The sequence below is a fragment of the Cariama cristata genome, unplaced genomic scaffold, assembly GCF_000690535.1.
Source record: "Cariama cristata isolate BGI_N322 unplaced genomic scaffold, ASM69053v1 scaffold21262, whole genome shotgun sequence".
NCBI lineage: Eukaryota > Metazoa > Chordata > Aves > Cariamiformes > Cariamidae > Cariama > Cariama cristata.
This window is the reverse complement of record NW_009603488.1, coordinates 1-14,757: the sequence shown is the minus strand read 5'-3', so window position 1 is coordinate 14,757 and position 14,757 is coordinate 1. Positions and strand designations below refer to the sequence as shown.

General features: G+C 44.2%; 1 protein-coding gene across 2 annotated transcripts in view; it reads left to right on the top strand.

Moving 5' to 3' along the window:
* SETD5 (SET domain containing 5) overlaps positions 1 to 14,228 on the top strand; it is a 41,903-nt gene extending 27,675 nt beyond the window's left edge. The window contains exons 18-23 of one of the 2 annotated variants that reach the window (XM_009695231.1): positions 2,100 to 2,156; positions 3,616 to 4,083; positions 5,877 to 6,163; positions 9,197 to 9,330; positions 13,107 to 13,180; positions 13,374 to 14,228. In XM_009695231.1, coding sequence (XP_009693533.1) covers positions 2,100 to 2,156; positions 3,616 to 4,083; positions 5,877 to 6,163; positions 9,197 to 9,330; positions 13,107 to 13,180; positions 13,374 to 13,973 — 1,620 coding nt within the window. In that variant the 3' untranslated portion in view covers positions 13,974 to 14,228. The remainder of the gene's footprint in view (positions 1 to 2,099; positions 2,157 to 3,615; positions 4,084 to 5,876; positions 6,164 to 9,196; positions 9,331 to 13,106; positions 13,181 to 13,373) is intronic. The other variant, XM_009695232.1, reaches the window with a different exon arrangement.
* Positions 14,229 to 14,757: the final 529 nt, after the last annotated feature.

Below are 14,757 nucleotides of genomic sequence, written 5' to 3'. Positions count from 1 at the left end.
GAACAGCTTTCAGTAACCCCAGGTATGGTAGAAATACTTCACATCAACTTCTACTATATTCTTGTGATTTTTCCTTTCCCTTGATTGGGTAGAAGGAAAATACCTTACATCTTTGATTTCTTGATAGTTTCCTTCTGCGAATTTTTGCAGAAGTACTGAGCAGGCTGTGTAGGTGGCTTCCCTTGCCCTAAAGTCTGTGGGAGAGTTACCAGCATCCATCCAGCTAGGACCTTCCACTTTGTGTTGGTGCTCTGTGCCTGTGAATAGGGATCATGCTGTTTGCAGTTTTAGTTTTGTTTTCTAGTATTGCATATTTTCATTTTAAAAAAATGGGACTCTTCAGACCAGCTGCTCGCACTCTGCCAGTTAAAGCCATTAAAAAGAAATATGTGCAGTGACAGACTGCTCGATACTAGGGACTGTTTTGCAGGGCCTCCTCATTTGTTTTGCAGCAGGGCAAACAGTCCTTTGTGGCATTTTTAGTTCAGTGTGCTTTTGATTATTTTCTTGAGAGCCCTTGTAAGCTGTCCTAGAGGCAGACCTGTAGAGGTTAGCAGAGAAGATTGTGGTTGAGGAGAGAGATGAAAGACTGTTTCAGGGACAGAGCTTGATTGGAAATGATCCTTACCTTTGCTCTGGTTGAGATGGCAGATCAGGGCAGTGTTACCATGGACCTCCACAGTCTAGTCACTGATCCCCTGTCCCACCTTAGTGATAGTTATTTCTATTGCCATGCATAAGACATGGGAACCCTGGATTTCACTGGACATCTATACCTTACTTGCCCCTTTTACCTTTTTTCCCCCCTTGAAAAGAGTCTAAAAGCTCAGTAGACCATAGGGCTTCTTTGTATTTCCCTCAATGCAGCTCATTCATAATATTGCTATTTTAACATCATGTCTATTTCATTTAGTTATCAATATAAAGAGTGAATACATCTCCCCATGTATAAAGCTTTATACTTTGGTCCTATGGCACTGTGGGAAGAGAACAACAGAAAGATTCTTCTCCATCAGTTCACAAGCCTCCTCAAGCAAGTGGAATATGTCACTTGACATGTTGGCTTGCTGGGGAATAAATTTTTGAAAGCTTTGGCTTTTAAGAAACTTCCTTCTTGATTAATTTCCTAGCTGCTCTCTGAAGAGCTTGTATCATAAGCTTCTGAAACTCTGTTTGGTCAGGGTTTTACCAACTGAGTTTTTTCAGACTCAGTTTTGGGACTTTTAGATTGGAAACAAAGTGGAGGATACTTAGACCCTTCCATATTCATAGGAGTGACTGGAAGCGTGATGACAAGTATCTGCTTTTTCTGTGGAGTTTGTCAGAAGCTCTTTTAACGAAGAGGTTTCTGATATTCCTCAGTTTTCTGAGTGTTTCTGCTTTGCAGAGGGCAGTGACTCCTGCCATATTTCTCTGATGGCAACGTACCTCTGGGAAACCTTCTTTCTTTCTGATTCTATTTGGGGTCTGCTCAGTAGAGTGGAAAGGAAAGTGCTTGGGAAGGAGGCCTTAACCGTGCCATCACATGCGTACGCTGCCTTCCACTGATAGCTGCTCGGATGGTATGTTACAACATTTCATGAAGCTGTCCATTCACACCTATTCTCTTGACTTGAGCTGGAAAGGTGGCCCACAGTGGATTGAGACATTTTTGTTTTCTAGTGTAATGTCTGTGAAAGCTCGGTATAGTGTTTGGGGGATCTTACTTTACCTTTTGCACAAAACCAGGCTTTCCATCTCTCCCGTGTTCTCAGAAAAAGCACCCTAATTGGCTTTCTCTATATTTCATGGTGCAAACTCTATTTGACAGCATCAGAAATACAAAGAATAAGATGCTTCTTTTCTTAACATGTAAGTGCTCTGTTTTGGGTACTATGTTATAGCATGAAACACAGTAACCCAGTCCCATCGCTGTGTTTCCAGGAAGCTTTAGAAACCACTTAACCAACGGAGTTGCCATCCAGGCTGGAGCCAGTTCCTGAAACAGTCTTTGTTTTAGAATAGCCATTGCTAACCTCTGTGCTTGTTTTTTAATTGATTTTATTTTGCTTCTTGACTTTTTAAGTAGATGAATAATGAGATGCTTTTTCCTCCTCTAGAACGTATCCTCCCCTGAGAGTTCCCCTGCGCATAGGCCTGAGTCCATGTCACCTGAGGTAGCTATCACCCCATCTCAATTGCATTTGAGGCCGGGAATGTGTGTGCATTTGAGGCTGTGGTGGGCAGGGAGGGATGAGAAGCACAAAGGGGAGCGGGAGGAAGGGTGAAGGATTAGTCACAATAAGGCTGAGGAGAGTTTTCAGGGTCATCACAAGAGAACAAACAAATTGAAGACTGGAATTTATTATTCACTTGTTGACACGGGTGGGAAACAGGCAGTGTGAAGACTTGGTATGTCTCAGCTACTGAGGTGAAGGCAAGAGGTCTGGGAACCTTGGAAATACCATAATGAACTTCAGCCCTGGCCCAGCAGATTAAGTGGTGTGTGATATTTACTCAGTAGCAGCAAAATGGCTACTGGGGAAGAAAAGGGAAAGCATTCACTACCAATTTTGACTTGTGAGGACACAGTGGTGCACCTGACCTCCTCTCTTCAGCCTTATCACCTGTTCACTTGCAGACTTAAAATGTTGGGGAGATGCCAGAAAGTAGTATTTTGTTCACCTACGGGCCTGTTGTAAAATATGAGGCGAAGTACCTTGCCCAGAGACTGTTTCATAGTAGAAAATACGCACCTATCTCCAATGTGGCAGATTACTTGGAGCTGTAATACAGCAGAGGAAACATTCGCAGCAGCAGCAGCAGGGCAGAGCTGGTACCTGGTGCTGCTGATTTTTTCCCTAAGCACTGTAGTCCTACAAAGAGGATGAAATCTTGTCAGTTATGCTCATTGTCTGAGATTTTGACATATTAACATGGTGAAGGAGATTATTATGCCGTTGCCCTGGAGGATTTTTGGCACTTCAACTAGTTAAATGGATATACCATTGTGTCAGTGCCTAGTGCTCCAGAAACTGTAACAGTGCAAAGATGATGCCATTATGGTTTTGTTAGAGAATGTGAAATGTGGAAGTGCAGTATAAATTAAATGAATGGACTATTGTTAGAGATTTCTGAAGCTCACAATAAGTGAAAACCAACGACTTGGACGTCCTGGGCATTTTACTGTTAGGAAGATAGTAGTGGGACAGTCAAGAACTTGGTTAATAAAACAGCAAATGGACAGCAGATCTTTTCTGTTCTCTCCCCATAATGAAGCTAGCCAGTACTATGTGTTAACATAACTTTGGGACATAGGAGGCAATTGAAAATGCTGGGTTTTCTTCACTGACTGTCGGGGGATAGTGCTGAGCCTTATCCTCTTACTGCAGTAAGACTGCTAAAGGGGAAAGGGCATCTTGTACTGGACAGCTGAACTGATTATTATTTAGTCTCAGTCATTCCCCTGTAGAATGAGCAAAACAGGGCAGAAAAGGACCAAAGAGGTCATCAGAAAGGAACTGGAAAGCAGTAAGCTAGCGTTGTACAGAATACTTTCTGACTTAAGTTTCTCTCCTTGCCTGACCCTTTTCCTGACTTCCCACTGCCCTCCTATATCCTTCTCGGATTTTCCAGCTTTGCCTCCGATCCGACCTGGATTTGAAGGGTGGGTACGTGGATTCCGGTGCAAACGCCTGCCCAGAACGACCATCACTGCTCAGCTTTGGATCCTCTGATCTGGCTCCACAAGCCTCCATAAACTCTACTTCAGAGATGAACTTCCCAGGGAAAAGTGGGGAAGCACAGATGCTGCTACGAAGTTCTGATCAGGCTTTTCGGACAGAGTTTAATTTAATGTATGCCTTCTCCCCATTGAACGCTATGCCACGTGTAGATGGGTTGTTGCGGGGATCTACTCCTTTGGGAGAGAGGAAGCCAATGAATTCAGAAGCAGGATGCTGCAGCTCTCCTGCCGAAGGATATTTCAGCAGACACGAGTCAGGGCTGCTTAAAGAGGCAGTGCATGGATCCATGTCTCCCTGCGGCGAGAGGGCTTGTGAAGGCGTCAGATCTGCTCCCCAGAATCCGCCACAAAGGAAGAAGGCAAGTATTCTTGTCAAAAAAACTCTTAGATTGTGGAAACAACTGTGTGGGAACAGTAAGCACCATAGGCTTAACAGGGAGAGTGGAGAGAGCAGAATACAACTAAAATACAGTCTGGGCAAGTAATCCAGGCATCCAGTGCCGGGATGAAAACAGACTCAAAGTTGTTAAAAGAGAGCGAGCTACCCTTGTGGCAAGATTTTGGTGTGAGAAGTGGAAGAAAAAGACCACAATGAAAATACGTCTTCTGGGAGCACAGAAGGGAGAGCATGATGCTAGCAGCTTTCATAAACAGTTGTTAAACTGAGACAAGACCTAGAGCAATAACACAGTGCATCTGTACTAGTTGGTGGAGGTGTTATTTATCAGGATGAAAAAGTCCCTACTAGGAAAGAGGGTCTAATGTTTCAAAGGAAAACACAGGCTGTTTATTAGAACATATTAGAACATTTCCATTAATACCGAAACATGGTAACATTGCAAGAAAAGTAGATTAAGGTTGTTACTTCAATTTTGGCTCTTTGAAACTAAAAACTCAGGAATATTGTTTAAAGAGAGCAAATGCATACTGTTTCCTAACAGCAAGCCAGTGACCTTCATGGGACTAAAACTGAGTGAAAATGACAAGTCAGGCATTGCTACTATAAAACTGGGTTCTCATGGGATAAATAAACATACACTTGTGTAAATGTGTATCTGTGCCTTTTCCTGTGCTTGGATTTTTTTTTTTAATTGCGAGTGTGATAACTCAGATCACTTGTATAAGTGTCCGGCTGGATGGAATGTCTTATTTCCATTCCATTTCTGGAGAGTTTTGATTTTTTTTTCTCCTTTGGTTTTCTTTTAAAGTTGCACTTATCTTAAAATCTTCATATGTTGAGTTACTTTTGGAAATATCCTGTTCAGCCTTTTAGTATCATAAAGCCTTCTGTACAGGCATTGAGTCATAGTTGATAAACTCTTCAGCAGAAGTGCCTTTGTGAGTCCTTTATGGCTCTGTGCCCATAATAACTCTAAGAGGAAGGCACGCTGAAAGGTAAGTGCTCAGCTGGAAATATTTGTGTACTTTTGGTTCTGCTGTCCCTATGTTACCAGACTCCATTATCTGGGACCTTTTGGTCTGTGTCTTTGATAACTCTGAGACTGCTTTGCACAAAATGCATTCTACCTTTGCTAAAAGTAGTTTGTTTACGTGGTAGTGCTGGAAGTTTGTAATACCACCATAGCAGGAACCTGCTCTAAGCAGGTTAAAATTCTGTGCAAGGTTTTACCAAGTTTTTAGCATTAATGTGGCTGAACCCAGTACAGATGAGCTGCGGGATTCTCTGAAGATACCAGTTCTGTGAAGGCGGCTCTTATTTGTCTGTTTTGGAGATGTACAGATACTGATACCCATTTTATATAATGTCACAAACCAGAGTGAGTGACATACAGGTGTTGAGAGGAGGAGGGTATAGAGGCTTGGTGCTTGAATATGCAAGCATCTACTGAAGTAACGTAAAATTCCAGGTTGTTAGAGAAGCAAACTAGCTGGCTATTTCTGCTGAAGTATTGGTCATAAAGAGTAAAATGTGGGAGAGCCTGGCAATCGATGAGTGGTCCAAATTTGTACCACTTAGCTCTTTTTCCAGAGTGCCTGCAGATTCAGGAAGATTTTATAATCTCAATATGCCTTTTAAAGTTTTATCTGCAAACCCAAATAAATAGATTTTCAGAATGGTGTGTGGGCATGTTCCTCCCCCTATCCTAGTCCGTTGTGTTCCCTGACTTATGGCTGTATTTTTCTCTCCCAGGTATCTCTACTAGAATATCGCAAGCGGAAACAAGAAGCCAAGGAGGGAGGCGATTCAGTGCGATGTACAGGGACTCCTACCCGACAGGGCAGCAGCAGTTCTGTCACTGACACAGATGGCAACAGCCTGCTGGGCTCCGTAGTACGAACCCCGTCCTCCCCACAAAGTGGCTTCTCCCCTTCTCATCCCTGCCTGCCTCATGTAGAGGACATCAGCCCACCAGACTCGAGGGGGGCTAGTTCCTCAACATCACTCAGCAAATCCCAGGAGAACATCAGCAGTAGGTGGTGAGTGTTATCCTTCCAAGCAAGCCTGAGATTGCTCCACAGAGAAGGACCAAACTCTCTAAGGGGCATTTCCGTAACAGTACATGCAGTTGGACGGATTCAGTCGTGTCTCTTGGTATTGTTCTCTTTTTGCACTTGCTAAACAACCATGAAGGATACCAGCAGCCTTCTCAGCCTGCCCTTTAGTTCTTGGGTTAGATATCAAAAATCTGTCTTGAAAGATACAAAGCCAAGCAGTTGTCTCTCTTCCACCAGTTTACTTTTAAGGTCTCAGGTTTAAAGGTCTTGCTCTTGTGATGGGAATTTAATCCAAGTCTTTTCTTGCTGAACCTACACTCTTTTTGGACATGAGTGATACTAAGTCAACTCCTATTCAGAAGGAAAGCTAATAGAGCCCTCTGCAACTTTGCGTTTGAGAAGCAGGGACAGTGACCCAACTCCAGCTTGTCTAATGCCTTGCACATATAGCTTGAAGAGCAGTTACCAGACTGCAGTCGGTGGCTTGCCAAAGGCATGGAAAAACCACTTTTATCGTGTTACCATGAAAAGGTTTGATAAGAGGAAAGGCTGGTCTTTAGAAGCTTTTGAATCTGATAGTAATGTCTGATCCAAAAGATTAAGTACTGCAGCACTGAAATGCAGAGTATTGCATGATAGTGTCAATGCAGTGATGGTTAGGCTGTTCTGCTGATTGGAGCTATGTAGTACACTGGCTCTGCTGCTTTGTATTCAAGTTCTGTTCATGCTCACCACAGGCAAAAAGGCGTATCTTTCTTAATGCTGATTCTCCCCATACGCAGCTGTGTCACTGCTCATGTAATGGCAGGGGGATGGCAAGGGAAGAGAGGCTAAGCACTGCAGAAGGCAGTGAGAAGTATGAAGTCTTTATTGAAAGTGCTTGAGAAACATTGTTTTGGCTGAATTTGCAGGAGTAATAAAATCTGTTTTCTTCCCTTTTCCATCACTCTTCAAGCAGAGGTTAATAGAAATAATTTGTCTTGTACCTCGCTGACAGTACTCTGCCTACCAGATGACCTCTGCCAGATGTTGGGACTGGCCACAGCTGAGGCAGTCAGCTGATGATTAGTTTATAATCATTATTTTATAATCAAATACTATTCTGTGCAAGTGTTGATATCCCGTGCCCTTCTCCTCGTGTGCCACTTCCTTCTGCCTGTAAAAGGGTGAAAGAAAAACCTAGCTGAATGAAAAAAACCTAGTTTGGGGTGAGTTGTCAGTGTGGCAGCCTTGCTCTAGTACCATGTTTTGTATTCTGTGAGCTTTGTCTGCTGCTCCTCAGCAGGTGCTCTGGCTTCAGTTTCTCACATGGTTTCATGAGTAAGTATTGTGTGGGAATAAAGATCATATTGTAATGGGACACGATATAAAGTTAAAACCATGCTGATACGTTTTGAAATGAGATTAAGCAGATTTGCTGCCTTTTAAATTCTTGTTCTTCTGTGTTTTAATGGACAAGGCTAACAAACGTACAGTCACCTTTTTAAAATATGGATTAGAAACTGCATGTTACTGAGTTAAAGTTTTGACCCAATTTCATCTTTAACTCTGAGTGCTTACATTTCAGATAAATTTCCAGACATTCACAATAATATAATATTAGGGACAGAAGAAAATGGTGGGAACTAAAATTACGTGCCTTAATTTTTAGAGTTGTCCAGGTTTTTGCTGAATTCTACAATAATTGCCGATAGCTTTCATTTAAAAAAAATTAAGTTTCTGTCTCTTTCAGTTGCCAAGATACAGCCATCACAATGTAAACAGATGTGCTGCTGCCCAGTAAACCCAGCCTTGCAGAAAACTGTCTCCAGCAAAACAATAGCAGCAACGAAGGTGTGAATTCACTCCCTCACCCCATTCACCTCCATGAGGTGTGAACTCTGGCCCCTTCTCCCTTCTGCTTCAGTGAGGGGTGAATGTCAATGTCTGGGCTATTTATTTTAAAAGAAGAAAAAAAAAAAAAGCTAATGTAAAGCACAGTTTTCAATGTATCTTTAAAAAGAAAAAAATTAAATACAGGCATCTGTTAATATGGTGTTAAGCTGCATGCTTACATGGTATGCAGTGCTTTTAATACTATACTAAATATTTAAATTCAGGCATTTTTAAGGCGCACGTTCTTCATTGTCTAGGGTAAAGGAATTGTGAATCCCTGGTCAAGGTGCTACTATTCTTATAGGTTAAAGCACATATTTCTAAAGATATTTGCATGGTCCTGTGCACGGTAGATTGAATATCGACCCAAGGGTCTGGGGTTTTGTCTGTGGCTCTGTTTTTCTTCTACAGATTGGCTTTAGGAAAGCCACCTCACCTCTTTTTCACCCTCAGACCAGACACTCGTTAACATATAATGGAACAAGATCTAGCACCAATCTTGAGCGGAGAGTTTTCACATTACAAAATAAATGGGACAAAGTAGCATTAATGGGCAAAATGGCCAAGCTAGCTCTGCTCCAGGAACGTTGCATTATCTGACTGTACTGTCTTGACACTGTATTATCATAAAGGTATCGGGTTTGCTTCTTTTTAGTTTGAGTAAAAGTAACCTATGCAAAATAACTGCATCTAAACTTGAAACAATACCAGGATTTTCAATGTGCTATTGACTCTCAAAACAATTTTTCTGGGAGAAGGTGTCCTGTAATCAGGTGATCTACTGAACTGGATGTTTATACCATGTTTTTGATAAGAGTAAAGCCTTTTTTTTTCCTGAGGGCAGTGCTATCATTGTAGCCAGTGACTGGCAGTCTGAAATCCCACAGGAGGTTATTTACATTGCAAAAGCAGTTCAGAAGTTTATTCCTCATCTGTCTAGAGAGCTGGTGGTCTCTGATCCCTCCCTTCTATGGTAGGGGTTTGCATTTGCACTAACGTACCAGTGAATTTAAGCAGAGACTTAAAAGACAAACCTGTCTTGTGATTATGCCAAGGACCCCACAGCCCCCTTGTGCGTTGGTCACGTTGCTCTTGGCTGTGTAATAGCGATCCTCAGCTGTTACCGGGTTTTTGTTGCAGGATGGTTCCAACATCAGTGGAGAGGCTTCGAGAGGGACGAGGCATACTTGAGAAGGTGCTGCGAAGTGGTGCAAAAGTAGCCCAGAGAAATGAATCCTCGCCTACCTGTGACAGTGCTGTTGAGAGAGATGCAGGTAGGAAGATGAAACTTTTGAACACTTGGTTGGTGGGAAATGATGGCCTCAGATAACTTTGCAAACTTGTCTGTGAAGTTAGTTGTACCTTCATCTTTGACATTATCAATGCCTTCTAAAAGCCTTCTGCAAACCATACTTTATTGTGATTCAGATATTGCTTGAGCCTATATCCCTCTTCTGTTAGACTGGGAAGACCTCCAGGTTTCTCCAGGGTTTGGATTCAAGACTGCCTGCATCTTGGCTCTGGCAGGTACAGCCTCTTTGTCCTTGGACAGTGGGATTAAGCAGCATTGCCTCAATTGCCCCTATGTACTGAGGATGACAGTGCTGTCATTTAATCATTCTAGTTGGCTGAACATTTGGATAAATGTATTATCACATTAAAATGCAGGTGTAGGCTTTAGGCAGTGCTAAGAACTAATTTAGCTTCCAAGCCTTACTTCAGCTCTTTTTGAAGTTATTTGATTCCCTGAGTTATAATATTTGTCAGTTTTGCTAAATGCACCTCCTTACTGAGATGAGTTCAGTTCTGTGTTGATGTTCCTTTCTTCTCCGAATGAAGTGTTGTCCTTGCCAAGTAGCACGCAGGGTCAGTATTTGTAACTCAAGCTGAAATTAGACCCCTCTGGTATCCGTGTGTGGTCTAAAGGTGAGATGTGACTTTCTGAGAGATGGACACATCACTTCATCATTACCGAATTTCTCAGCTGTGAAATGGAGTTATCTTTCTTTTATTTATTTTGCAGTCTGTTGAACATGATTGTTTTTCCCTAACAGATAGTGCCCTCGTGACCCTGATCACACTTGGGACTCTTACTGATAGATCATCGTATTTAAATAACTTAGTTTGTGTGTTACCATCAACCCCTGCTTCCTAATAGCTGAGGACTGTTGTTAGAGACTCCTGGCTGATGTGTTTACAGCTTGCTGATGATCTGTAGTAGGGATCTGAATCTCTGGAAGCCAGAGCCTAGTCCTGTGGTATTTTAGATGTGGAAAGGGCAGAGCCTCTAACCCAGGCTAGCACAGAGCACTCTTTGGGTAATTAAGCAACAACAGCAACTTTTGTCTTTGGGGCATCTCAATTCTGAGCATTTTAGGGCAAGTATGTATTTAGTTCATTCCAAATCAGACTTTTTTTTTTCCCCATTTGCAGTAAGGTGTGTTTGAGACCACTCTCTGAAAACTGGCCTCTCATCCGGGGTTTTCCTACTTTTGTACACCTAAGTGCATCTCTTTTCAATGCTTTTTCTTCATATAGTCTCAAGAGGAAATACTTTACCCTATCAAAAATTTCATCATTTCATGGGATCCCACTGGGAGTCTTTCTTCTGTCTTTCTCATACTAGTGCAAGTGGCTTTCTTGGTGGTTAGGCAAAATCCCGGCTTTTGCACAGGCCTTTTGCCTACTGTAATCTGTACAGCTCTTGCTCTTAAGCCTCACCCAAGAGTTAGGCTGGAGTTAAACTTTTGTCTGTATCGATCCATTCTTCTTTCTTGTTAAGTAAAACACCTCCCACTCCAAGTTGTGAAAACTTAATGCCGTAGCTGACAAAAGTCTTTTTGTCTCTCATTCTAGCGCAGCAAAACTTGGTTTTTCTTCTTTTGTGTACTCTGGCGATTTCTTCAGTAGGTTGTTTAGATTCTGCAAACCACCTTCCCTCCCACAATTGCCAGTCTGTTTCTTATTGAAACAAATGAGTGGCTGAGTCCCTGACATTCCTGGTATCACCTGTAGGAGCTGTGAAAGATACACGTTTACGTGATGCTGTAATGGATGATAGTAATATGAGGGGAGCTCTAAAAATCCCAAACTTGAATGGTTTGCTGATGGGGCATGTATGAATGAAATGGAATTTGTGTGCATGCCACAATTCTGAAAATTGCAGCTGCTCGCAGTTAAAGCTGTCACTTCATGTATGCTTTAGGTTGACACAGGCCAGTACTGCCAAGAAGGGAGTTCTTCTTTATGTCCTTCCTTGTGCAGGTATTAAGAAATGGGGGAGGAAAATGTCCACCTTAACTTTTAAGTTTGCATAAAGCAGCTTCAGGAAGGTTACAGTTTACTTACCCTTTGTAATTTAGAGTCTTTCGATAGGCTTTAACTTGTCAAGGTTTTTTCTGTGAGCAGGCACTGCCAGTAGATTGTGCAGCACTGCTGGTGTGCCTGGCCTTTTAAGAAACAATTTCTTCCAGAAATCTTTAGATTTCTTCTGATTCTCATACTCAACTTCTGTTAATCACAACGATCTCCTGGATTGAACAGTTAGTCTCTTCTGTGCGTGACTGCTTAACAAAACATGCCCCAAATTTCCAAGTTTTGCCTTTCTGCAGTGCAGTACTCGGCATGTCACCTACAGCAAACAGCTACTTGATGCATCGGATGTTGCTTCAGAAGATGGAAGGTGGCACGGGGCACGTGCTGGAAGCTTCACGCCCCTGCCTCCGTGCAGGTCCTGTGCGCTGAGGAAGAAGGCTTCTGACCCTCAACAGCAGACAAGACAACTGTGTCAGGATTCCTGTTTAGCTAAGCCAGCAACTGTGAGGTAGCACAGAGGGGACAACTGCAGCAAAGCCATGGGCGTTGCTGACACTGGCGCTCGTGCCAGTGCATCTGGTGCAAAGCCAGGCCTTTCTGGCAGAAGTACAGAGCAGACTAAGGCAGTGTGTCTTGTTTCATGACTGAGACGCGTCTGTCATATAAATTTGATACTAATACCAACACTGTTTCACCAAGGCATTTCAAACACGGCTGCTGAGAATCTCTGAGATGCTGCAGATAAACAGCTCTGTCTCATTAGGCTGCAACACAACTCTGATATGAAATCATCTAGTCCCACCAGTTTCACTACCTCCTAAAGAAGGCATGATCGCCAGCTAAACCCCATGGTTACAGTAGTAGCAACTGAAAAACACATGCAGCAAAGTGGCTAGGTCACTTGCAGTAAGTACTTGCCTACCCCAGCTCAGGTTCAGTTACTTGGTAGGACAAGAAGCTCACGCATGCTAGAAAGGCTTGCTCTGTCAAGAAGCAGCTTATTCCTCTTGATCTCTCACATAACTAAGGTGGGTCAGTGTGTACCCTTCAAACCTCAAAGCATTTTCATCATCTTGACATGTTTCAGAAACAGGCATTTCTGAGATCTGAGAGTAACTCCATTTGGAGCAGCTCGGTTCACTTGTAAAGCATAATCCCCGAAACAGCAGCAGGGGTGCTGTCAGCCTGGGCAGGGCGGGACCTCAGTCTTCGGCAGTGTCTGGATCTGCCTTTGAGGAAAACCTGCAGCAAGATCCTGCTGACAGCCATCCAAGAAGGGACAGTTTTATCTTCGCAGCTGTATATAGCCAATGTGGATTCCTGTGACCAAGGCTGAGTGGAGAACTGCTAAGTTGTTAGAAACTGTCCTCTGCCTCTTACATCCTTCTGAAGAGCCAAGGGAGCCCAGGCTGTATCTGTGCAGTGTCACCAGGTGCAGCTGTTCAGATAGGCTGGTCCAAAGCAGGTGAGCTTTGTGCTAAACCAGAGAGCCGGTGTAAGGGAAGCAGCAGTTCCTAGTGTGTATGGCTGGTTTATACATGTTAGGGTTTTCCAGTTGCCTTTTGCTAGGGTTCTTCAGCTTCTGAAACACTGATGGCTGGAGAAGCTGCTTTTCTCTCAGCTGTAGCTGGATGCAGAACAAGACAGCTGGGGTGTGTGCTGGTGTCATTTGAGAGGGAACTGCTGTGGGCCCCAGTCCAGAGGTGAGATTTAACATCTTGCCTGTACATTGCAGACACAGCAGAAGGAGACACTCCAGAAGCCCACAAAGGACCAGCAGTTTACAGTCCTTCTCGATACAGCTACCAGGTAAGTTCTTTCATATAGTATCTGCCCATTCTGAAATAAAGCTTTTAACAAGATTAGGGGGGAAACTGCGTTTGGCTGCCAATTATTCTCAACCCTGCTACACTTAAGAGCCTTTGGCAGGAGAAGGAGGTAGGAAATGGGGAAATCAGTCTGACATGCTTTTTCTTTTTTTTTCACCCGCCAACTTGTTCAGCTCCTGCAGTCTGACAGTCCCCAGGCAGAATCACAAACCCTTCTCCAGCAGAGCTCCTCCCCCTACAGAGGACACCTTACTCCATCTCCTGGGTACAGCTATCGAGCAGCAGCACAGAGGACAGGACACAGCCTCTCTCATGGTTCCTCAGAAACATCCCTCTCCTCCACCTCGTACTCCAGCCCTGCCCACTCGGTCTCCACAGACTCCTCTGCCCTGTTTGCAGGGAATTCGGGGTATTACAGCAGCCAGCAGCACTCTGGCAGTGGCAGCGGCAGCCTCCTGAAGAAGACCTGCCTTGTTGCTGCCAGCCCAGCACAGCAGACCGCTGTGGACTCTCTTTCCTCTGAGTCGGGCTCCCAGCCCTGCACAGGCACATCGGGCTCCACCTCCGCTCCCCAAAGTGCTAGGTCACTACAGTCAGACTTGCGGACTATCAGTCTGCCGAATTCTGGGCAGTCTGTTCTCTACCAGGGCTCCCGGGGGGCAGTGATTTCCAATGCACAACACTATCCGCACCGCGGGGGAAGCAGTGTCCATCAGTACAGACTTCAGCAGCTTCAAGGTTCTGGAGTAAAGACTCAAACAGGACTTTCCTAGGGCTGCCTGGACTCCAGGAGGACAAAACTGCCCATAGCTCCTTCCAGTCACCTCTGGAAGTGGCTCCTGGGCCAGTGTTGGGAGCTTGCACCTGATGCTGGGGTGCCAGGGGTCAGAGGCTGAGGTCTGAAATGCACGGGTGAGATTTGTGAGCAGTATTGGCCTCTGGCCTTGTAGGAGAACACAGATTTCTCTGAGGCGGAGACAGTAGCAAAGCTGTTCCCTGATGTGTGGGTACATTGCAAAAAAAAAACAAACACAAAACAAAACAAAAAAACAAAAACAAAACAAAAAAGAAAAAGAAAAAAATAGCAAATGGTTCAAGTGCAATGACTGTGGTGCAGCCTCTGTCTCTTGTCCGTGCCCATGGCCATAGTCACTCATGCAGTACGGACGTCTTTTTGAATACGAAAGCAGTTTAAAGAAAAGATTGGGGGAAGCTGAACTCCCATCCCAAAGCTCTCTTTATAGGTCAGGTTCTCAGTGCGTTCTGGGGAGGGCTTTAATCCGTTACGATCATTCCAGTCACAAGCAGATGAGCGCACACGGCTGCCTTTGGGCCTGGGTCATGACTGCCGCGGTCGGAGCTTTTTCCAGGACAGCAGAGTCTTCACAAATGTGAACTAGCACGGGGTGGGAGGGGGTGTTGGAATGCGTGTGCCTGTCGCTGCAAAGGATCTGGGATGCACTGTCGCCTGCTGCTCTGACGATGGGGCGCGATCGCCGCGTCCGTCGCACGTCTGTGAACGGGAGCATTGCTGGGGCGGTGCTGCCACGTGCCACC